The sequence below is a fragment of the Phascolarctos cinereus genome, unplaced genomic scaffold, assembly GCF_003287225.1.
Source record: "Phascolarctos cinereus isolate Bilbo 61053 unplaced genomic scaffold, phaCin_HiC Scaffold_1;HRSCAF=81, whole genome shotgun sequence".
In the NCBI taxonomy this organism is placed as follows: Eukaryota; Metazoa; Chordata; class Mammalia; order Diprotodontia; family Phascolarctidae; genus Phascolarctos; species Phascolarctos cinereus.
The window spans coordinates 207,622,904-207,648,364 of record NW_027555514.1 but is presented as its reverse complement, the minus strand read 5'-3'; the positions used below and the strand labels follow the sequence as shown (position 1 = coordinate 207,648,364).

At 34.3% G+C, this 25,461-nt stretch overlaps 1 protein-coding gene across 8 annotated transcripts in view; it reads left to right on the top strand.

The window, feature by feature from the left end:
* Positions 1–25,461, top strand: part of CCDC91 (coiled-coil domain containing 91) — a 527,613-nt gene that overhangs the window by 318,442 nt on the left and 183,710 nt on the right. For all 8 annotated transcript variants that reach the window (XR_013487473.1, XM_078156715.1, XM_078156714.1 and 5 more), the window contains one exon: positions 23,393–23,500. Coding sequence is in view for 7 of the 8 variants with exons in the window: in XM_078156715.1 (XP_078012841.1) it covers positions 23,393–23,500 (108 nt within the window). In the remaining variant the exon portion in view is untranslated. The remainder of the gene's footprint in view (positions 1–23,392; positions 23,501–25,461) is intronic.

Genomic DNA, 25,461 nt, shown 5'->3' with positions numbered 1-25,461 from the left:
CATAAAAAGCAAGTTTTACATTCATTTTTTTAAGAGTTTGAGTTCCAAATTTTCTCCCTTTTCCATGTACCCCTTCCTAAGACAGAAAGCAACTTGATATAGGTTATATATGTGTAATCATGTAAAACATATTTCCATATAAGTCATATTATGAAAGAAGAAACAGGCCAAAACAAAAAACATGAAAAAAATAAAATAAAAATAGCATGCTTTGATCTGTATTCAGACTCCATCAGTTCTTTTTCTAGATATGAATAGCATTTTTCATCATGAGTCCTTGGGAATTGTCTTGGATCATTGTATTGCTGAGAATAGCTAACTCATTCATAGTTGATCATTGCACGATGTTGCTGTTGTTGTGTACAAAGTTCTACTGCCTCTGCTCACTTCAGTTTGTGTCAGCTCAAGTTAAGTTTTTCAAGGTTTTCCCAAAAGCTACCTGCTCATCATTTCTTTGTAGCACAATAACATTCCCTTACATTGATATACCACAGTTTCTTCAGTCATTTCCCTAATTGATGGGTATCCCCTAAATTTCTAATTCCTTGCCACCACAAAAAGAGCTGCCATAAAATTTCTGTACAAGTAGGTGCTTTCCCCCTGTTTTTGATCTTTTTTGGGATACAGACCTAGTGGTGGTATGGTTGGAACAAAGGTATGTATAGTTTGATTGCCCTTTGAACAGAGTTCCAAATTGCTCTCCAGAATGATTGGATCAGTTAGCAACTCTACCAACAGTGCACTAATGCCCCAATTTTCCCACATCTCCTCCACCATTTATCATTTTCCTTTTCTTTAATATTGGCCGATCTTACAGATGTGTGGTGGTACCTCGGAATGTGCATTTCTCAAATCAGTAGTTATCTATAACAATTTTCTCATGTGACTATAGTAGCTTTGTTTCTTCATATGAAAACTACCTCTTCATCTCCTCTGACTATTTGTCAATTCAGGAATGGATTGTGTTCTTATAAATTTGACTCAGTTCTTTATATATTTGAGAAATGATGTCTTTATTAGAGACATTTGCTACAAAATTTTTGCCCTTTTTTTGCTTTCCTTTTAATCTTGGTTACATTGGTTTTATTAGTACAAAACCTTTTTAATTTATTATAATTAAAATTATCCATTTTATATCTTGTAGTGCCCTCTATCTCTTGTTTGGCCATAAATTCTTTTCTTCCTTATTGATCTGACAGGTAAACCAATCCTTGCTCCCCTAATTTGCTGATGGTATCATCTTTTATAGTTAAATCAGATACCCATTTTGACTTATCTTAATATACAGTATAAAATGTTGGTTTATACCTAGTTTCTGCCATACCATTTTTCAGTTTTCCCAACAGTTTTTTTTTCAAATAGTGACTTCTTGTCCCAGGAGCTGAGGTCTTTGGGTTTATCAAACACTAGATTACAATGTGCATATACTACTGTGTCTTATGTACCTTATCTATTCCATTGATATACCACCCTATTTCTTAGCAAGTAGCAGACAGTTTTTATGATTACTGCTTTTATAGTATAGTCTGATACAGCTAGGCCACCTCTATTTGTATTTTTTCCCTAATTCTCTTGATGTTCTTGAACTTTTGTTCTTCCAGATGAATTTTGTTATAGAACAAGAAAAAATGATAACAAAATTCATCTGGAAGAACAAATAATTAACTGCTTTAGCAAAGTTGCAAGACAAAAAATGAACACAGAAATCATCAGTATTTCTACATATTACTGACCAGGTCCAGCAGCAAGAGAGAGAAAGAGAAATTCCACTAAAACAAACAAAAAAACCCCAACAAACTGTAGACAATATGAAGTACTTGGGAATCTACCTGCTAAAGCAAACTTAGGAAATAAATGGTCATAGTTACAAAATTTTTCATGAGATTTATGTGGCTTTATTTTATGTCCTGTAACATTGCTAAAGTTGTTAATTATTTCAAATTCTTTTTGTTTTTACATGATTCTCTAGGATTCTCTAAGTACACCATCATATCATTTGCAAACAGTGATAGCTTTCTTTCCTCATTACTTATTATAATTCCTTCATTTTCTTTTTCTTCTCTTATTTCTATAGTTAACATTTCTGGTACAATATTGAATAATAGTGTTGATGATGGGCATCCTTGTTTCACTCCTGATGTTATTGGGAAGGCTTCTATCTTATCTCCATTTCAAATAGTGCCTGCTGATAGTTGTAGATAGATATTTATCATTTTAAGGAAAGTTACGTTTATTCCTGTGCTCCCTAGTGTTGTGTTTTTTTTTAATTAGGAATGGGTGCTGTGTTTTATAAAAAGCTTTTTCTCCATCAGTTGAGATAACCATATGATTTTGTTTGTTCTTTTTTTCTAATTGATTAGTTATACTGGTTTTAATTGGTTAGTTATACTGATAATTTTCCTAATGTTGAACCAACCCTGCATTGCTGGTATAACTTCCACCTAGTCATAGTGTATAATCTTTGTGATATATTGCTATAATTTCTTTGCCATTATTTTATTTAAATTTTGCATCAGTAGGGACATTGATCTATAGTTTTCTTTCTTTTTCTTAACTCTTCCTGGATTAGGTATCAGTACAATATTCATGTTGTTAGAGGAATTTCTTAGGGTGCCTTCTTTGCTTATTTTTGCCAACAATTTATATAGTATTGGGATAAATTGTCCTTTTAAATATTTGGTAGAATGTATTTATGAACCTATCTGGCCCTAGGGATTTTTTCTTAAGGAGTTGACTGATGGCTTGTTTAATTTCTTTTTCTAAGATAGGGTTATTTAAGTATTCTATTTCCTCTTCTGTTAACCTGGGCAATTTATGTTTTTGTAAATATTAATCAATTTTGCTCAGATTGTCACATTTATTGGGATATAATTAGTCAAAATAGTTCCTAATAGTTGCTTTAATTTCTCTTCATTGGTTGTGAGTTCACTCTTTTCATTTTTGATACTGGTAATTTGGTTTTCTTTCTTTTTTTAAATCAAATTTGCCAATGATTTATCTAATTGGTTTTTTCATAAAACCAGCTCCTCTTTTTTAATTATTAGCTAGCTAGTTTTTTTAAACTTTAAATTTTATTAATCTCACCTTCGGTTTTCAGTTTTTCAATATCTTGTTTAATTGGAGATTTTTAATTGATTCTTTTTCTGTCTTTTTTAGTTACATGCCAAATCCATTGATCTGTTCTTTCTGTTTTATTGATGTAAATATTTAGAGATGTAGATTTTCCCCTAAGTACTACTTTGATTTCATCTCATAAATTTTGGTGGGCTGTCTCATTGTTGTCATACTCTTTAATAAAATTATTGACTGTTTCAATGATTTGTTCTTTGATCCACTCATTCTTTAGGATTAGATTATTAAGTTTCCAATTAATTTTTAATCTATTTTTCTACTGCCCTTCATTGAATATAATTTTATTTTATTATGATATGAAGAGGATACATTTAATATTTCTGTCTTTCTACATTTGATAGTGAAGTTTTTGTGCCCTAATACACAGTCAATTTTTGCATACATGTCATGTACTACTGAGAAAAGGGTATATTCTTTTCTTTCCTCATTCAGTTTTCTCTAGAGTCTGTCATATCTTCTAACTTTTCTAAAATTCTATTCACCTCCTTAACTTCTTTCTTGTGTATTTTGTAGTTAGATGTATCTAGCTCTGAGAGCAGAAAGTTGAAGTCCTCCACTAGTATAATTTTATTATCTTTTTCCTCTAGTAACTCACTTATCTTTAAGAATTTCATTTTATACCACTTTATTCATATATGTTTAGCATTAATATTGCTTCATTGTCTATGGTAACTTTTAGCATCATGTATTTTCCCATCTTATCTATTTTAATTAGATCTATTTTGGCTTTGCTTTGTCTGAGATCAGGATTGCTTTTTTCTTTTTTTTCTGTTAAATTAACCAAAGATTTATCTGTTTTATTGGCTTTTTCATAAGCCCAACTCTTTATTGACAAATCTTATTAGTTCAATAGTTTTCTTAATTTCAATTTTATTAACTTCTCCTTTGGTTTTCTGTATTTCTAATTTGGTGTTTAATTGAGGATTTTTAATTTGTTCTTTTTCTGTTTTTTAATTGTATACCCAGTTCATTGATCTCCTCTTTCTCTATTTTATTCATGTAACCATTTAGAGATATAAAACTTCCCCTAAGAGCTGTTTTCACTGCATCCCATAAGTTTTGGTATGTTGTCTCATTATTGTCATTCTCTTGGATGAAGTTATTGTTTCTATGATTTGTTGTTTGACCCACTGATTCTTTAGGATTAGATTATTAGCCTTTCCTTTCACTTTCTTAGGTTCCTTTCAGGATGTTTGGCTGCTGTTGCCTCTTTCTCCTCCTGAGGCTTTCCTTCTTGGAACTATGCGTTCCACACTTTTTCTGAGGCAACGGGAAACTGCCATGTGGTGGTTTTCCAAGTCGATTTCCACTTGTTCCCCTGCACGTACTGAGACACTCGGGGGTCCTGCTGTGGGTGCTTGCCTGCTCCACCACCTGGATTTCAGGATCTCTCCCTGGTGTGCCGAGATGGGGCTTTCTGCTATCTTGCTGGGACACCTCCTGTTCTTTATTCCTCTCTTTCCCCCAGGGCAAGAAGTGTCTTTCCCATTAATCCCTCAACTTCCAGGGCTATAGGACTGTTGCACCCTGTCTTTCTACTGGTTCAGCTATTCCAGGGTTTTTCCTGGGGCAATATTTTCTGGCCTTTCAGAGGTTAATAAGGGACAGTGAGAGTGATTTACTTCATAGTCGCCATTTTGGCTTCAGGAAGTGGAACTTGAGATAAGGATTGCTATCCCTGCTTTTTTTTTTAACTTCAGCTGAAGCATAATATATTCTGCTTCAGTCCCTTAATTTTATTCTGTGTGTGTCTCTCTGCTTCAAATGTGTTTCTTGTAAACAGCATATTGTAGGATTCAATTTTTTTTTAATCCACTATGCTATTTATTTCCATTTTATGGGTGAGATCATCATACTGACGTTTACAGTTATGATTACTGTGTATTTCTTTCCATCCCACTTTTCCTTCCTTTTATCCTTTTCTCTCTCCTTTTCTTCTTCACTCATATTTTGCTTCTGACCACTGCCTCCCCTAATATATCCACCCTTCTGTCAGTCTCCTACCCCTTTTTGTATCCCCTTCCCCTTTTACTTCCATATAGGATAAGGAAGATTTTTCCACTCAACTGATTGAGCCAGTTCTAAAGTAATTAAGGTCAAGTGATATCCACTGCTGCCACCCATCTTTACCTCCAGTGTAACAGGCCTTTTGCACCTCTTCATGTAAAATAATTTACCCTGTTCTACCTCTTCCTTCCTTCTGTTCCTAGTGTAATTCTCTTTCTTACCTCTTAATTTTTTATATCATCCCCTTAAATTCACTCTGTACCCAAATCCACTGTCTGTATGTACTCCTTATAATTGCACTAATAGTGATAGAATTCTTAAGAGTGATGAATATCCTTTCCCCATTTAGGGATGCAAACAGTTTAACTTTAGTAAATCCATTATGTTTTCTCTTTCCTTTTTACCTTTTTATGCTTCTTTTGAGACTTGTATTTGGAAACCAGATATTTTTCATTAGTTTGGACCTTTTCATCAGGAAAGCTTGGAAGTCCTTTGTTTTATTGAGTGATGACTTTTTTCCTCAGTTTCACTAGGTAGGTGATTCTTGGTCAAAATTCTTGCTCTTTTGCCTTCTGGAATATCATATTTTATTCCCTCCAGTGCTTTAATGTAAAGCTGCTAATTCCTATATAATCCTAACCATGACTCCATGATATTTGGATTGTTTCTTTCTGGCTGCATGTAGTAGTTTTTCCTTGACTTGGGAGTTCCGGAATTTGGCTATAATGTTCCTGGGAGTTTTCATTTTGGGATCTCTTTCAGTAGATAATTTATGGATTCTTTGAATATCTATGTTACCCTCTGGTTCTAGGATTTTGGAACAGTTTTTTGGGATAATTTCTTGAAGTAAGCTGATCCTTTTGATCATGGCTTTTAGGTTATCCAATAATTCCTAAGTTATCACTCCTAGATCTCTTTTCCAGGTCAATTGTTTTTCCAATGAAATATTTCACATTTTCTTCTATTTTTGTTATTCTTTCACTTTTGTTTGATTGATTCTAGATATATCATAGAGTTGTTAGCTTATTCTAGTCTAATTCTAATTTTTAAAATGTTATTGTCTTCAGTTAGCTTTTTTACCTCCTTTTATATTTGGCCAATATTTTTAAAAAAATTTTTTTTATTTATTTTGATTTATCAGTAATCACTTCCGTATGCTTTTGAGTTTAAAATTTTTCTCCCCCTTCCTCCCCGCCACCCCCCCCAAGATGGCACACAATCTGATATAGGCTATACATTTACATTCCTATTAAACTTATTTTCACATTAGTGATGTTGTAAAGTAAAAATTAAAACCAATAGGAGGAACCTTCAGAAAAAGGAAACAAAACTCAACAGAAGAGAAAAAAAATAGCAATTCTGCTTCCATAGTTCTTTCTGTGGATGTGGGTAGCATTTTCCATCACAAGGCCTTTGGAGATATCTTAGATCCTTGTATTGCTGGAAAGGGTTAAGTTTATCAATATTAGTCATCACACAACGTGGCTGTTATTGTGTACAACGTTCTCTTGATTCTGCTCACTTCACTTAGCATCAGACCATACAAGTCTTTCCAGGTTTTTCTAAAGTCAGCCTGTTCATCATTTCTTATAGCACAATAGTATTCCATTACATTCATATACCACAACTTGCTCAGCCATTCCCCAATTGATGGGCATTCTCTCAATTTCCAATGCTTTGCTACCACAAAAAGAGCTGCTATAATATTTTTGTACATGTGGGTCCTTTTCCCATTTGTATGATCTTTTTGGGATACAGCCCTAGAAGTGTTATTGCTGGGTCAAAGGGTGTGCACATTTCATTTTATTTTTTTAATATACATTTATTTATTTTTAGTTTTCAACATTTACTTCCACACGATTTTGAGTTTCAAATTTTCACCCCATCTCACCCCTCCCCCCACCCCAGTACGGCATGCATTCTGAATACCCTTCCCCTAGTCTGCCCTCTCTTCTATCTCTGCCCCCCCTTCTCTTATCACCTTCCCCTTCTATTTTCCTGTAGGTCAGCATAGACTTCTGTACCCCATTTCCTATATTTCTTATTTCCCAGTTGCATGTGAAAATATGTTTTTTAAACATGTGTTTTTAAAACTTTGGGTTCCAGATTTTCTCCCTTCCACCCTTCCCACCCACCCTCATTGAAAAGGCAAGGAACTCAATATAGGTTATACATGTGCAGTTATGCAAAACACTTCCATAGTAGACATGTTGTGAAAAACTACCTCTATTTCCCTTAATACTGTCCTGCCCCCCCACTTATTCTATTCTTTCTTTTAACCCTGTCCCTTCTCAGAACTATTTGCTTCTGATTACCCCCTTTCCCAGTCTGCCCTCCTCTCTATCAACCCCCTGCTCTCTTGTCCATTTCCCCCCTATTTTCCTGTAGGGTAAGACAGATTTCCATACCCAACTGAATGTGTATGTTATTCCCTCCTTAAGCCAAATCCTATGAGAATAAGATTCACTCATTCCCTCTCACCTTCCCCTGTTTCCCCTTCACTGTAAGAGCTTTTTCTTTTCTGTTTTTTTTTGTGAGATAATTTGCCCCATTCTACCTCTCCCTTTCTTCTTCTCCTAGTATAATCCTCTCTCATCCCTTAATTTTATTTTCCAGATATGACCCCTTAATCTTCAACCCACCCTGTGCCATCTATCTATCTATCTATCTATCTATCTATCTATCTATCTATCTATCTGTCTGTCTGTCTGTCTGTCTGTCTCTCTCTCTCTCTCTCTCTCTCTCTCTCTCTCTCTCTCTCTATCTCTCATACATATAATTTTTCCCTCCAACTACCCTAATACTGACAAAGGTCTCATGAGTTATAAATATCATCTTTCCATGCAGGAATGTAAACAGTTCAACCTTAATAAGTCTCTTATGATTTCTCTTTCCTGTTTACCTCTTCATGTTCCACTTGAGTCTTGTATTTGAAAGTCAAATTTTCTATTCAGCTCTGGTCTTTTCATCAAGAATGCTTGAAAGTCCTCTATTTCACTGAATGACCATTTTTCCCCTGAAGGATTATACTCAGTTTTGTTGGGTAAGTGATTCTTGGTTGTAATCCTATCTCCTTTGCCCTCATGAATATTATATTCCATGCCATGCAGACCTTTAATGTAGAAGCTGCTAGATCTTGTGTTATCCTGATTGTGTTTCCACAGTACTTGAATTGTTTCTTTCTGGCGCTTGTAATATTTCTCCTTGACCTGGGAACTCTGGAATTTGGCTACAATATTCCTAGGAGTTTTCCTTTGGGGATCTCTTTCAGGAGGAGATTGTGGATTCTTTCAATTTCTATTTTGCCCTCTGGTTCTAAAATATCAGGGCAGTTTTCCTTGATAATTTCTTGAAAGATGATGTCTAGGCTCTTTTTTTGATCATGGCTTTCAGATAGTCCAATAATTTTTAAATTCTCTCTCCTGGATCTATTTTCCAGGTCAGTTGTTTTTCCAATGAGATATTTCACATTGTTCTATTTTTCATTCTTTTGGATTTGTTTTACAGTGTCTTGATTTCTCATAAAGTCACTAGCTTCCAATTGCTCTATTCTAATTTTTAAGGAAGTATTTTCTTCAGTAATCTTTTGGACTTCCTTTTCCATTTGGCCAATTTTTCTTTTTAGGGCATTCTTCTCCTCATTGGCTTTTTGGACCTCTTTTGCCATGTGGGTTAGGCTATTTTTTAAGGTGTTATTTTCTTCAGTATTTTTTGGGTCTCCTTTAGCAAGCTGTTGACTTGTTTTTCATGATTTTCTTGCATCACTCTCATTTCTGTTCCAAGTTTTTCCTCTACTTCTCTTACTTGCTTCTTAAAATCCCTTTTGAGCTCTTCCAAGGCCTGGGACTGATACATACTTTTCTTGGAGGCTTTGGATGTGGGAGCTTTGACTTTCTTGTCTTCTTCTGGTTATATGGTTTGATCTTCTTTGTCACCAAAGTAAGATAATATAGTCTGACTGTTTTTGCGCTGCTTGCTCATGATCCTGGCCAATTACTTGAGTTTTAAACTCTTTGTTAAGGTAAGAGTCTGCTTCCAATGTGGAGAATGTGCTGTCCCAAGCTTTGGGGGTTTGTACAGCTTTTTTCAGAGATACTTGTAGGGACCTGTAAATTTTCAATTTTTGCAAGGTGGTATGATAAGGGGCGAGGTGTTTATTCCTTTCCTGGCCTGTGCTGTGGTCTGTTAGTGACCACAAGTACTCCTTTCTGTCCTGGAACTGTGAGGAAGGTTTCTTCTCCACAGCCACTACAAGCTCTACCATGCCAGTGCTCCTCCTTGCCCCAGGACCAAAATCCAGAACTGTGACCCAGATCCAAGCATGGGCAAAGCAAGAGATTGCTGCCTCAGCACTGACAAAGAGATCCCTGCAATCTCCCTCTGATCAGCCACTCGATTCCCTCTCAGTCTGTGGGCAGGAAGCTCAGGAGTCAGCCACCACCCAGGGCCAGGGCTCTATGCTCTGTGCTCTGGAACTGGCTCTGAGACCTAGCTCCACTGTCAGCACTGCAGAAACACACTTTTCCCACTGATCTTCTAAGTTGTCTTTGGCTTTCGTGGGTTGAAAAGTCTGGACACCACCACAGAGGCCCACGATTCAGTCCTCTGAGTCCTGTTCTAGGTTTGCTGTGGCCTGTGTGCCCACGCTGCACTGCACTCCACTCCCAGCCTGGCTTGATATATATATATATATATATACCTTTGTGATCAATCATCCAGGTTGTCTTGGGCTGGAAATTTGCTTCACTCTGTCTTTTTTGTGAGTCCTGCTGCTTTAGAATTTGTTTAGAGCCATTTTTATAGGCATTTTGAGGGGTTTGGGGGAGAGCTGAAGCAAGTCACTGCTTTCACTCCGCCATCTTGTGTGTGCATATTTTTAAGCTCTTTAGGCATAGTTCCAAATTGTTCTCCCAAATGGTTGGATCATTTCACAACTCCACCAACAATGCATTAGTGTTCCGATTTTCCCATGTCTTCTCCAACATTTATCATTTTCCTGTTTTGTCATGTTGGCAAATCTGATAGGTGTGATGTTGGCCAATACTTTTTAAGAAATTGTTTTCTTCAGGAATTTTTTGTACCTCTTTTTCTGTTTTTGGTGCTTCCTTTATGAAGCTGTTGACTCTTTTTTAAACGATTTTCTTTCATGAATAGTTTCTTTCCCAAATTTCATCCACCTCACTTATTTGATTTTTTAAAATCTTTCTTGAGCTTTTCCAGGAGTTCTTTTGGGGCCTGAAAATAATTCACATTTATCTTTGAGGCTATGCATATAGGAGTTTTGACACTGTTGTCCTCTTCTGAGTTTGTGTTTTGATCTTCCCTGTCACCATAATAATTTTTAGGATAAAGTCATTTTTTTGTTTTTGCTCATTCTTCTTTTAAAAAATTAATAAGTTTATTAATTTTTAGTTCTCAACATTCATTTCCTTAAGCTTTTGAGTTTTAAATCATCTCCCCCTCCATCGTCTTCCCCTTGCCCAAGATAGCATGCAATCAAATATAGGCTCTACATATATATTCATTATACTTCTTTTCACATTAGTCATATTTTAAAGAAGTATTAGAACCAATGGAAGGAACTACGAAAAAGAAGGAACAAAACAACAAAAGAAAAAAAAGAGATCAAATAGTATGCTTCAATCTGCATTCATACTACATAGTTCTTTCTCTTGATGTAAACAACATTTTCCATCATGTGTCTCTTAGAATTGTCTTAGATCCTTGCACTGCTGAGGGGAGTCAACTCTATGAAAGTTAGTCATCACAACAATGTTGTTGCTACGTACAGTGTTCTCTTAGTTTTGCTCACTTCATTCAGTATTAGTTCACATAAATCTTTCTAGGTTTTTCTGAAGTCCTCCTGCTCATCATTTCTTATAGCACAGTAGTATTCCATTACATTCATATACCACAGCTTGTTCAGATATTCCCCAATTGATTGGCAGCCCCTCAATTTCTAATTCTTTGCCACCACAAAAAGAACTGCTATAAATATTTTTGTACATATAGGCCTTTTCCCATTTGTATGATTTCTTTGGTATACAGACCTAGAAGTAGTATTTCTAGGTCAAATGGTACATATGTTTTGAGAGCCCTTTGAGTATAGTTCCTAATTGCTCTCCAGTATGGTTGGATCAGTTCACAACTTCACCAACAATGTATTAGTGTTCCAATTTTCGCACATCTTCTCTAGCATTTATCATTTTCCTCTTTTCTCTTGTTGGCCAATCTGATAGGTGTGATGTGGTAACACAGAGTCATTTTGATTTGCATTTCTCTAATCAATAGTGATTTAGAGCATTTTTTCATATGAGTATAGATAGCTTTAATTTCTTCATCTGAAAACTGCTTTTTCATATCCTTTGAGCATTTATCAATTGGGGAATAACTTGTATTCTTATAAATTTGACTTAGTCCTCTGTATATTTTAGAAATGAGGCCCTTATCAGAGACATTGGTTGTAACAATTGTTTCCCAGCTTTCTGCTTCCTTTCTAATCTTGGTTGCTTTGGCTTTATTGGGTGCAAAAACTTTTCAATTTAATGTAATCAAAATCATCCATTTTGTATTTCATAGTATTCTCTGTCTCTTGTTTGGCCATAAATTCTTCCCTTTCCATACATCTGACAGGTAAACTATTTCTCGCTATCCTAGTTTGCTTGTAGCATTAGCCTTTATATCTAAACCATATACCCATTTTCACTTTTTCTTAGTATAGGTTATGACGTGTGGGCCTATGTCTAGCTTTTGCCATACTAGTTTGCAGTTTTCCCAGAAGTTTTTATTAAATACTGAGTTCTTATCTCAGAAACTCAAGTCTTTGGATTTATCAAACAGTAGATTGCTATAGTCATTGACTGCTGTGCCTTGTGTACCTAACTGATCCATCACTCTATTTCTTAGCCAGTACCAAGTAGTTTTGATGATTACTGCTTTATAGTACAATTTAAGATGTGGTATGACTAGGCCACCTTCCCTTGCTTTTCTTTTTATTAATTCCTTTGATATGGTCTTTTTGTTTGGGTTTATCTTGGCAGGTAGACTCCCAAATATTTTATATAGTCTACAGTTATTTTAAATGTAATTCCTATTTGTGTCTCTTACTGAGCTACTTCAAGTATAAAAAAAAAATTACACCGAAGAAAACAAGTCCCTAAAAAACACAATTGGCCAAATGAAGAAGGAGGGACAAAAACTAACAGAAGAATACACTGAAGAAAACAAGTCCCTAAAAAACACAATTGGCCAATTGAAGAAGGAAGTGCAAAAACTAACAGAAGAGTATACTGAAGGAAACAAGTCCCTGAAAAACACAAATGGCCAGTTGAAAAAGGAAGTACAAAAACTAACAGAAGAAAACAATCTGTTAAAAACTAGAATTGGACAAATGGAAACTAATGTCTGTATGAGAGAGCGAGAATCAGTCAAACAGAAACAAAAGAATGAAAAAATACATGAAAACATAAAATACCTCATCAGTAAAACAACTGACCTTGAAAATCGACTCAGGAGAGACAATTTAAAAATTATTGGACTACCTGAAAATCATGATGAAAAAAGAGCCTGGACAGTATCTTTCAGGAAATCATAAAGGAAAACTGCCCAGAAGTCCTAGAACCAGAAGGGAAAATAACCATAGAAAGAATCCACTGACCACCTGAAAGAGATCCCAAATTGACAACGCCAAGAAATATAATAGCAAAATTCCAAAATTACCAGATGAAAGAGAAGGTGCTGCAAGCAGCCAGAAAGAAACAATTTAAATATCATGGAACCACAGTCAGGATTACACAGGACCTTGCAGCTTCTACATTAAAAGACCGCAGGGCATGGAACATGATATTTAAGGCAAAGGAGCTTGGAATGCAGCCAAGGATCAATTACCCAGCAAAAATGAGCATCATTTTTCAAGGGAGGAGGTGGATATTCAATGAAATAGGAGACTTCCAAACTTTCCTGATAAAAAGACCAGAGCTCAACAAAAAATTTGATCTTCAAGTACAGGACTCAAGAAGGACTTAAAAAGGTAAATGGGACAGAAGGATACAATATGTTGTTAATGGGGGGGGCTGTTTAAACCCCTACAAGGGAATATGAGACTTGCAACCCTTGAGAACTGTATTGTTATTACACCTTGTTAAAGGAGTATACATAAAGAGGGTGGATATTAGTTGACTTTGATGTAATGATAAAAAAAATCTAATCAAGTGGGTTAAATGGATCCAAATAAGTGGATCAATCTGATCTTAGAAAATGTACTGAGAAAGGAGGAGGCAGACAAGGGTAAATTACATTACAGGAAAAGACACAAAATCCTATTACAGCAGAGGGAAAGAAGAGGGGGGAGCATTGTTTGAACCTTACTCTCATCAGATTTGGCTCAAGAAGGGCATAATAATCAGTTAGGTATAGAAATCTAACTTGCCCTATAGGCAGTAGGAGGGAAAAGGGAAAGAAAAGGAGGGGAAAGAAAAGGGAGGGGGGAAAGAAGGGAGGGAAGAAGCAGTAAGACTAAAGGGGAAGAAAAGGGAAAGGGATAATAAAAGGGGGAAGGGACTGAAGGAGGCGGTGGTCAAAAGCAAAACACTAGTGAAGGGGGAAAGGAAAAAGGAGAAAGAAAAGCATAAATGGGGGGAAGGGATGGAGAAAAAGACAGAGATAGTAATCATAACTGTGAATGTGAATGGGATGAACTCTCCCATAAAATGGAAAATGGATTGCAGAATGGATTAAAAACCATAATCCTACAAATATGTTGTTTACAGGAAACACATTTGAAAAAGAGTGACACATACAGGGGAAAGGTAAAAGGCTGGAGCAGAATATATAATATGTCAGCTGAAGTAAAAAAAGCAGGGGTAGCAATCCTGATCTCAGACAAAGCAAAAGCAAAAATAGATCTAATCAAAAGAGATAAGGAAGGAAACTACATCCTGCTAAAAGGCACCATAGACAATGAAGTAATATCATTACTAAACATATATGCACCAAATGGTATAGCATCCAAATTCTTACAGGAGAAGTTCAGGGAGTTACAGGAAGAAATAGACAGCAAAACTATACTAGTGGGGGACCTGAACCTCCCCCTCTCAGCACTAGATAAGTCTAACCACAAAATAAACAAGAAAGAAGTTAAGGAGGTGAATAGAACATTAGAAAAGTTAGGTATGATAGACCTCTGGAGAAAACTGAATGGGGATAGAAAGGAATATATTTTTCTCGCAGTACATGGCACATACACAAAAATTGACCATGTACTAGGGCATAAAAACCTCACAATCCAATGCAGAAAGGCAGAAATATTAAATGCATCCTTTTCAGATCATGATGCAATAAAAATTATATGTAATAAAGGGCCATGGAAAGATAGACTAAAAAATAATTGGAAACTAAATAATCTAATCCTAAAAAATGATTGGGTCAAACAACAAATCATAGAAACAATAATTTCATTCAAGAGAATGACAATAATGAGACAACATACCAAAACCTATGGGATGCAGTGAAAGCAGTTCTTAGGGGAAGTTTTATATCTCTAAATGCTTACATAAATAAAATAGAAAAAGAGGAGATTAATGAATTGGGCATACAACTAAAAAAACTAGAAAAAGAACAATTAAAAATCCTCAACTAAACACCAAATTAGAAATATTGAAAACCAAAGGAAAAATTAATAAAATTGAAATTAAGAAAACTATTGAACTAATAAATAAAACTAAGAGCTGGTTTTATGAAAAAACAATAAAATAGATAAGCCTTTGGTTAATTTAATTAAAAAAAGAAAGAAGAAAACCAAATTACTAGTATCAAGAATGAAAAGGGGAAGCTACCACCAAGGAAGAGGAAATTAAAACAATAATTAGGAATTATTTTGCCCAACTATATGCCAACAAATTTGACAATCTTAGTGAAATGGATACATATTTACAAAAATATAAATTGCCCAGATTAACGAAGAGGAAGTAAAATACTTAAATAACCCCATCTCAGAAAAAGAAATTGAACAAGCCATTGATGAACTCCCTAGGAAAAAATCTCCAGGGCCAGATGGATTTACATGCGAATTCTATCAAACATTTAAAGAACAATTAATTCCAATACTATATAGACTATTTGGGAAAATAGGTGAAGAAGGAGTCTTACCAAATTCTTTTTATGATACAAATATGGTGTTGATACCTAAACCAGGAAGAGTCAAAATAGAGAAAGAAAATTATAGACCAATTTCTCTAATGAATATAGATGCAAAAATTTTAAACAAAATACTAGCAAGTAGATTGCAGCAACTTATCACAAGAATAATACACTATGACCAGGTAGGATTTATACCAGGAATGCAGGGTTGGTTCAATATTAGGAAAACTATCAGCATCATTGAGCATATCAACAACAAAACCAACAGAAACCACATGATCATCTCAATAGATGCAGAAAAAGCTTTTGATAAAATACAACACCCATTCCTATTAAAAACACTAGAAAGCATAGGTATAAATGGAGTCTTCCTTAAAATAATAAATAGCATTATCTAAAACCTTCAGCAAGCATTATATGTAATGGGGACAGGCTAGAAGCATTTCCAATAAGATCGGGGTGAAACAAGGATGTCCATTATCACCACTGTTATTCAATATTGTACTGGAAACCTTAGCTTTAGCAATAAGAGAAGAAAAAGAAATTGAAGGCATTAGAATAGGCAAAGAAGAAACAAAGCTATCACTCTTTGCAGATGACATGATGATATACTTAGAGAATCCTAGAGAATCAAGTAAAAAACTACTTGAAATAATAAACAACTTTAGCAAAGTTGCAGGCTATAAAATAAACCCACATAAATCATCAGCATTTCTATATATTACCAACAAAGCCCAACAGCAAGAGATAAGAGAAATTCCATTTAAACTTACTGTAGATAGTATAATATATTTGGGAGTCTACCTCCGAAACAAACCCAGGAACTCTATGAACACAATTACAAAACACTTTTCACACAAATAAAATCAGATCTAAATAATTGGAAAAACATCAGTTGCTCATGGGTAGGCCGAGCTAATATAAAAAATGACAATCCTACCTAAGCTAATTTACTTATTCAGTGCCATACCAATCAAACTACCAAAATTATTTTATAGAGTTAGAAAAAATAATAACAAGATTCATTTGGAAAAACAAAAGGTCCAGAATATCAAAGGAACTAATGAAAAGAAATGCAGGGGAAGGTGGCCTAGCAATTCCAGATCTTAAATTGTATTATAAAGCAGCAATCATCAAAACTGCTTGGTACTGGCTAAGAAATAGGGAGGTGGATCAGTGGAATAGGTTAAATATGCAAGACACAGTAGTCAATGACTATAGTAATCTATTATTTGATAAACCCAAAGACCCCAGCTTCTGGGATAAGAACCCACTCTTTGAAAAAAACTGCTGGGAAAACTGGAAAAGAGTATGGCAGAAACTAGGCATAGACCCAAATCTCACACCATATACCAAAATAAAGTCAAAATGGGTTCAGGACTTAGATATAAAGGCTGATACCATAAGTAAACTGGGAGAACAAGGAATAGTTTACCTATCAGATCTATGGAGAACAGAAGAATTCATGACCAAACAGGAGATAGAGAACATTATGAAAAGCAAAATGGATAATTTTGATTACATTAAATTGAAAAGTTTTTGCACAAACAAAGCCAATGCAACTAAGATTAGAAGGAAGGTAGAAAATTGGGAAAGAATTTTTACAACCAGTCTCTCTGATAAAGGCCTCATTTCTAAAATATATAGAGAATTAAGACAAATTTATAAGAACACAAGCCATTCCCCAATTGATAAATGGTCAAAGGATATGAACAGACAGTTCTCAGATGAAGAAATTAAAGCCATCTATAGTCATATGAAAAAATGCTCTAAATCGTTATTGATTAGAGAAATGCAAATCAAAACAACTCTGAGGTACCACATCACACCTATCAGATTGGCCAACATGACAAAACAGGAAAATGATAAATGTTGGAGAAGATGTGGGAAAATTGGAACACTAATACATTGTTGGTGGAGTTGTGAAATGATCCAACCATTTTGGAGAACAATTTGGAACTATGCCCAAAGGGCTACAAAAATGTGCATACCCTTTGATCCAGCAATAGCACTTCTAGGGCTATATCCCAAAGAGATCAAACAAATGGGAAAAGGACCCACATGTACAAAAATATTCATAGCAGCTCTTTTTGTGGTGGCAAAGAATTGGAAATTGAGAGGATGCCCATCAATTGGGAATGGCTGAGCAAGTTGTGGTATATGAATGTAATGGAATACTATTGTGCTATAAGAAATGATGAACAGGCTGACTTCAGAAAAACCTGGAAAGACTTATGTGGTCTGATGCTGAGTGTAGTGAGCAGAACCAAGAGGACTTTGTACACAATAACAGCCACGTTATGCAATGACTAAGATTGTTAAACTCAACCCTTCTCAGCATTACGAGGATCTAAGACATCTCCAGAGGCCTCGGGATGGAAAATGCTGTCCACATCCAAAGAAAGAACTATGGAAGTCGAATCACTATCAGTTTTATCTTTCTGATGGTTCCTCATATTGGTTTTAATTTTTACTTACAACTTCACTAATGTGAAAATATGTTTCATGGATATGTAAATGTAAAGCCTATATCAGATTTTGCGCCGTCTTGGGGAGGGTGGTGGGGAGGAATGGGGAGAAAAATTTTCAACTCCAAAGCATATGGAAGTGATTGTTGATAAATCAAAATAAATTAATAAAAATTTTTAAAAATTAAAAAAAAACAAATAATACCTGCTGATAATGTTACCTACAATTTTAAAGAAGACTCCATTTATTCCTAAGCTCTCTCATGTTTTTAATAGAAATGAGTGTTGTATTTTGTCAAATGCTTTTTCTGCATCTATTGAGATTATCATAATTTCTGTTAGTTTTGTTTTTATGTGGTCAATTATGCTGATAGTTTTCCTAATATTGAACCAGCCCTGCATTCCTCAGATAAATCCTACCTGGTCATAGTGTATTATCATCGAAACGAGTTGCTATAGTCTCTTTGCTGATATTTTATTTTAAAATTTTTCATCTATATTCATTTGGAAAATTAGTCTATAACTTTCTATCTCTGTTTTGACTCTTCCTGCTTTTGGAGTCAGCACTGTATTTGTATCATAAAGAGAATTTTGTAAGACTCTTCTTCACCTATTTTCCCAAAGAGATTATATAGTATTGGAATTAATTTTGCTTTAAATGTTTGATAGAATTCACTTGTAAATCCATCTGTCCCTGGAAATTTTTTCTTAGTTCATTGAGTCCTTGTTCAATTTATTGTTCTGACATGATGTTATTTTTAAGTATTTTATTTCGTCTTCTCTTAATCTGGGCAATTTATATTTTTGTAAATATTCATCCATTTCACTAAAATTATCAATATTATTGGCGTACAGTTGGGTAAACAACTCCTAATTATTGTTTTAATTTCTTCTTCATTGGTGGTGAATTCACCTTTTCAATTTTTGATATTGTTATTGTGGTTTTCTTCTTTATTTTTTTAAATCAAGTTTACCAAAAGTTTATCTTTTTTGTTTTTTTTATTCATAAAACCAGCTCTTAGTTTTATTCATTAGTTCAATAGTTTTATTAATTTCAATTTTATTAATTTCTCCTTTGGTTTTCTCTATTTCTAATTTGGTGTTTAATTGAGGATTTTTAATTTGTTCTTTTTCTAGTGTTTAATTTTATACCCAATTCATTGATCTCATCTTTCTCTCTTTTATTCTTGTAAGCATTCAGAGATATAAAGCTTCCCTTAAGAACTGCTTTCACTGAATCCCATAAGTTTTGGTATGTTGTCTCATTATTGTCATTCTCTGGGATAAAGTTATTGTTTCTGTGATTTGTTGTTTGACCTACTCATTCTTTAGGATTAGATTATTTAGTTTACAATTATTTTTTAGTGTATGTTTCCATGTTCCTTTATTACATGTAATTTTTTATTGCACCATTATCTGAAAAGGATGCATTTAATATTTCTCCCTTCCTGAATTGGATTGTGAGGTTTTATGCCCTAACACGTTGTCAGTTTTTGTGTAGGTGCCATGTACTGCTGAGGAAAATATATATTCCTTTCTGTCCCCATTCATTTTCCTCCAGGATTCTTTCATATCCAACTTTTATAAAATTATATTCACCTCCTTAATTTCTTGTTTAATTTGTAGTTAGACTTTCTACTTCAGAGAGTGGGAGATTGCGGTCCTCCACTAGTATAGTTTTGTTGTGTATTTCTTCCTGTAACTCCCTGAACTTCTCCTCTAAGAATTTGTATGCTATGCCGCTAGTTTATATGTGTTTAGTAATAATATTACTTCTGTGACTATGGTACCTTGTAGTAGGATGTAGGTTCCTTCCTTATCTCTTTTTTATTTATTTTTAATATTAATTCATTTTGAGTTATCAACAATCACTTCTATAAGGTTTTGAGTTTCAAATTTTTCTCCCTCTGCCTCCTGCTTCCCTCCCCCAGATGGCACACAATCTGATATAGGCTCTACACATACATTCCTATTAAACATATTTTCACATTAGTGATGTTGTAAGGAAGAATTAGAACCAATAGGAGGAACCACAAGAAAGAGAAAACAAAACGAAACAGTTCTGTTTTATCTATTTTAATTAGCTCTATTTTTGCCTTTGCTTTGTTTGAAATCAGGATTGCTACCCCTGCTTTTTTTTTTACTTCAGCTGAAGCATAATGTATTCTACTCCAACCTTTTGCCTTTACCATGTGTGTATCCCTCTGTTTCAAATGTGTGTCCTGTAAATAATATATTATAGGATTATGGTTTTTAATCCATTCTGCCATCTGCTTCCATTTTAAGGGAGAGTTCATCCCATTCACATTCACAGTTGTGATTAGTGTCTGTGTCTTTCTTTCCATCCTATTTCCCTCCTTTTTATGCTTTTCTCTCTCCTTTCTCCCTTTTCATCCTCACTAGAGTTTTGCTTTTGACCGCTACCTCTCTGTCTGCCCTAGCATTTTGGCTCCACCTTTAATCTACACACACATAGTTTTAAAAGGTAGTTATGTGAAATACATTCTTTGTTAAATGAAAAATTCTCAGTTGTGTTCTAAATGTGTTTATGAGAGTATTCTTTTTAATGTTTGAATTTATAATTTTAAAAAATTAAGTCAAATAAGGAATAATATATGCTTACCCAAACAAACAAGTAAATAAAGAGATGGCTATTACAGAACAGGGCATTAAAGTAACACATTCTCACGTGGTTGAGCATTTCTATAATTAGTAAATTCATTCCAGTTAATATGAATTATTAGCCTTAGATAGTAATCTTGGAAACTAGTTCAGTTGGTCAGGAAGGAATGCTAGTAAGTCTTAGATTCATAAATTGGGCCTTATTAAAACCCATTTTTCTTTACACAGTGAAATAATGTTCTAAAGCTATTGAATCCCAACCCTGGTGAACCATCTTGCAGTTTTGGTCTATTGACTTTGATAAAGGCAAGATGAAAGACTATGAATCGGTTAAACACATTATATTACATTATATTATATTATATTATATTGTGTTATGTCATGTCATGTCATGTCATGTCGTGTCATATTATATTATGTTATTGTACTATACTGTACAGTATATTATATAATATTACATTTTCCTTGAGTTCAGACATCATGTTTTATTTATCATGTGTTTTGCTCAGCATATATCACAAAAGTTTTGTACGTAATAATCACTCAATAAATATCAATAAATTATGTGAGTATAGGGAGGCATCTAAGTTTCAGTGACATAGTAGTGTAATTGAATTCAACTCTTTCTATCAGCCAAAATATAGTGATTCCATGTAAAGTTCTTAGGAAAATGAGTATATTTCCTTAATATTTAGTTCTTTACAAGAGGCTATATTTATGTGACTGGCAAATAAATGTCATTCCTAAAGGAGTATCTATTTCCAAATATTGTATTTACACAAACACATGCACACAAACACTCTGGATGAAAGTCAGGGAAATAGACAAACTTGAATGAGCAGTGTAAACATTAAAGCATTAGAGTATTAAATATAAAGACAAACTATTCTAAGACAAACCCTGTAGATTTTTTTTCTTTTTTTAAATGAGAACTAGCTATAGCATAACAAAAGTTATTCGAAGGTTAGAGTGTTTGATTTTAGCGACTCTTAAGGTCTTAGATCTAGAGCTGGAAAATGACCTTAGAGGCTATCTCACTGAACCCTCTCCCTTTATAGATGAGGAAAGTGAGTCCTAAGGAGGTTAAGTTACTTTCCCAATGTCATATAGGTAGTAAGAATCAGAGGCAGGACTCCACAGTCAGTCATCTTTTCATCGTGCAACCTATCCCTTTATAAAAGTATAGAATCATAAATTTAGACTTGGAAGGGACCTTAGAGGTTATGGAGTCTAACCTCTTTTTTACCCATGATGAAATTAGGCAATGGATACTTAGATAATGTGCCCAGAATCACATAACTAATTAAGGATCTGAACTAGAATTAAAACTTAAACATCCCTCAGACCAGTGGCCTTGATAATGATGAATAGTAAGACAACCTTTAGATTAAAATTTAAAATACTTTATTTTTCAGTCATGTCCAAATCTTCATGACTGTACTTGGGATTTTGTTGTTGTTGTTGTTGTTGTTTGTTTTGTTTCATTTTTGGGAAAAATACTGGAGTGCTTTGCCATTTCCTTCTCCAGCTCTTTTATAGATGAGTAACCTGAGACAAACAGGGTTAAGTGACTTGTCCAGGGTCACATTGCTAGTAAGTGTGTGAGGACAGATTTGAACTTGGGAAGATGGGGCTTCTTGACTCCACACAGTATCCACTATGCTTCCTAATGGCCCTAAAATGCTTCCTATGCTTTACTCAAAGTTTCATTTTTCTTATACTTTTCCCCCCTGCAACTTTAGATTGACTATTACAAAATTACCAGGTCAGCAATGTCAGAAAGAGTCAAGTTTTCAAAAGAAAGTTAATTCCCTGCAAAATGAGAGATTGGTTTCAAAATTATGAAGATAATTGTCTTCCCTCTCCCCATTTTAAAGTGCATCTTAATGTGTGTTGATTCCCACTGAGCAAATCTATTTTCAAAACAGAGATTATTTAAGATTTGGCCCATTTTCCATGTCTGCTCAAATGTGCCAAAGATCTGTTTTCTATAAGACATATATCTGTTTCAGCTTATTTTTGTGATTATGTGTAGTTTATTACGCAGATATGGTCTTAAAATAGAATATTTTGTATTGTATATGTTCAGCACATATTTTGGAATGGCAATATATATATGTATGTGTATACATGTACATATATATTCATATACATTTATACACATACATGCATATATACATATACATACACACATATATGCAATGCAGTGTAACACTGGGAATACAATTGAATAATACATATTGGGGAGAGGGGAACAAGAAGACAAGATTTTATCTGAACTGAGGAAGTAGGTGGATGCAGCATCTTGAAATGCTAATTTGATTCCTTTGGTTGAGTGTTGTTATTTTTAATGTAGCAGATGGATACTTTAACCTTTACACTGGTCACTCACATCTGTCTGATGTCCCTGATTTTATTATTTATTTTGTGAATAGTGTCTTGAGGTTCTGACTTGTGCTGTTTGATTTCTATGTCTAAAGATCAGGGGTGTGAACTTCCTGGGGGGTACTTTTTATGTTTAAAATTGCTCAGAGTTTCCATCTGCTTTTACTTGATTTGTGGTCTTGAAGATCATGCTTGGCCCATGGGATATTGCAGTGTGCCGAGAGGATGTGGAGTTTTGTCAGCCAGTGAAATATGTCTGGATTTTTTTTTTAGCAGCTTTCATATGCTTCTCGTCCTGTGTGGTCCCCACAAACCTGAATTTATATTTTACTGAACTGCTTACCCTCTTTATCTTCCTCTATGACTTAGTCTTTTCTAAAGAGAAGGTGTGTGAAGAGGGCATGTGAGCCAAAAAATTATAATCTTGGCTCCAAGAGCATTTATAGCCAAGAAAGTTTAAAAAGTGTTATGTGTGATGTGCTTCAGGACATTAAAATGTCTGTCTTTTGGGTGCCCTGAATCTAAGATTTCTGATATGCATGAATGTTGAAGTTAATTTTCAGGGTGTCAGAATTTTCTTGTACTAGCTGGGGACTTCAAGTGCCTTCTCTGTACAAATTCCCTTTTTTGCTTGTTTTCAGGCATTACTGCAGACTACAGTTAAGCAGCAAGAAGAATCTATTGAAAAACAGTATATCTCTGCCATTGAAAAACAAGCTCGCAAGTGTGAGGAGTTGCTTAATGCTCAGGTAACAAAAATTCACAGCCCCATATGCACACATTGTTATTCTCCTTGATCTCTCTTCTTGTCCTCTCCTTGGCACTTCTAGTTCTACCCCAACACATACATACTTTAGCCTGTATAAATTTATAGGCATCTGTCTTCATGACACTTTCTTAGGTTGTTTTTCATTTTTCTCTTTTGGAAAAATAAGTTCTAAGTTAAATTGGATACTTTTCATGATATGCTTACAGTAATATTAGCATTGTATATAATATATGTGAGTCAAAATAATATATGATCATCCTGATTACTAACTTTGTTATTTGCTAAATTGCATAAAGAGAACATGGAAAAAAAGTTAAGACAACTAAAGTAATTTTTAGCATTTTTGTTTTTAGATAGACTCATATTTAAAATTTATTTAGAATTTTTAAGGGCAGAAACTTATTTTTTGGCTTCTAATTATCAGAATTATTTGTTATTATTGTTGTTTATTTAGTTGCATAGTTTTCATCTGAAAGACTATTTCCTTGGTTTCATATTTTATAAAGTTTAAAGTTCCAACTGACTATACATTTATTACATAAGCTAAACAGCTTTTGTGAATATATAATAATCATTGTGTATAATATAATATGAACCTTCACAACAGTTTGGAGAAAAGTGACTTGATACATGAAAATTATCACTGTGAAATAGAGTGACTTCTTTTTAGTGTATAATCTTAAAGAACAATGGAGTTTCTCAAGGATTGGTTGGACCTGATCATAATTAATATTGTCATAATGTTTCCATGAGTAATCTGAAAAAGGGAACACACAACAAAATCTCCTCCTTTGAAGATGACATTCACTTCTTAGATGGTAAAATGCCAAGCTTACAGGGATAAACTCTGCAAATATTTAGCAAGCCATATGAATAGACAGAAAAAATAACAGATGAGCTACCATCTAGACAAGAATATGGTAATACTGTAATTAATATATCTATTAATGTAAATAGAGATTATATGACATTATTATTATAATTTGTGCTATATGTAAGTTATTATACAATTATAATGCGTGTTTTGAGTGTACATTTCCCTAAGGGCCAATAATGCAAAAAATTTGGGGGTGGCCATCTCCACAGGTTGTTTGGAACAAGTGTGGAATGGCCTATAAATGGCTTAGAATTAGAATAATAGAATTACTGGATTCTGAGTTTAGAAGAAACCTTAGAAATCATGTCTTCTCACCCATACCTAATAAGTTAATCCATTTCAACTGGCCAATATCAAATGAGGATCAACTGAAATACCAAGAATATTTAGCCTGAAAAGAAAAATCTGAGGGAGGAAATATTTCTCTCTTCTGATATTTGCAGTAAGGTAATATGAAAAAGAGATCAAGCATTTTGCGTAGTTGATGAGGATATAACTAGGACCAATGGAATAGTAGTTATTATTGGTAGTAATAGCAGCAGTAATAGCAGTCCAGCAGCAGCAGCAGCAGCAGCAGCAGCAGCAGTAGTAGTAGTAGTAGTAGTAGTAGTAAGTAGTAGTAGTAGTAGTAGTAGTAATAGTAGTAGTAATATTCACTAACAGAAAGAACATACTAATATTCAAAATTGTTTGCAAATTGCTTGCCTCAGGAGTTAGTGAATTATCTTTCACTTGAAGTAGAAGCTGGATAACCACTGACTAAGAATGTTGTAGAGGAAGTTCTGTCAACTGTTGCAGCCTTCTGTTTACTGGAATTAGAATAGAATTGTAAGAGAAGTTAATCATTTATTTGAAATAGAATTCTATAAATTCTGTTTAATTCTGTTTACCAGTTAGACTGTAAGCTTCTTGAGATGAAAAACTGACTTTTGTATTCCTATTGCTTAGCATAGTGCCTGGTACCTAGTAGGCATTTAAATGAATGACTGCTAAAACCTTCCAGTTTTAATCACCATACTGGGGAAACTAGAAATCTGGCAAAAATTAGTAAAAACAGGGTTGCA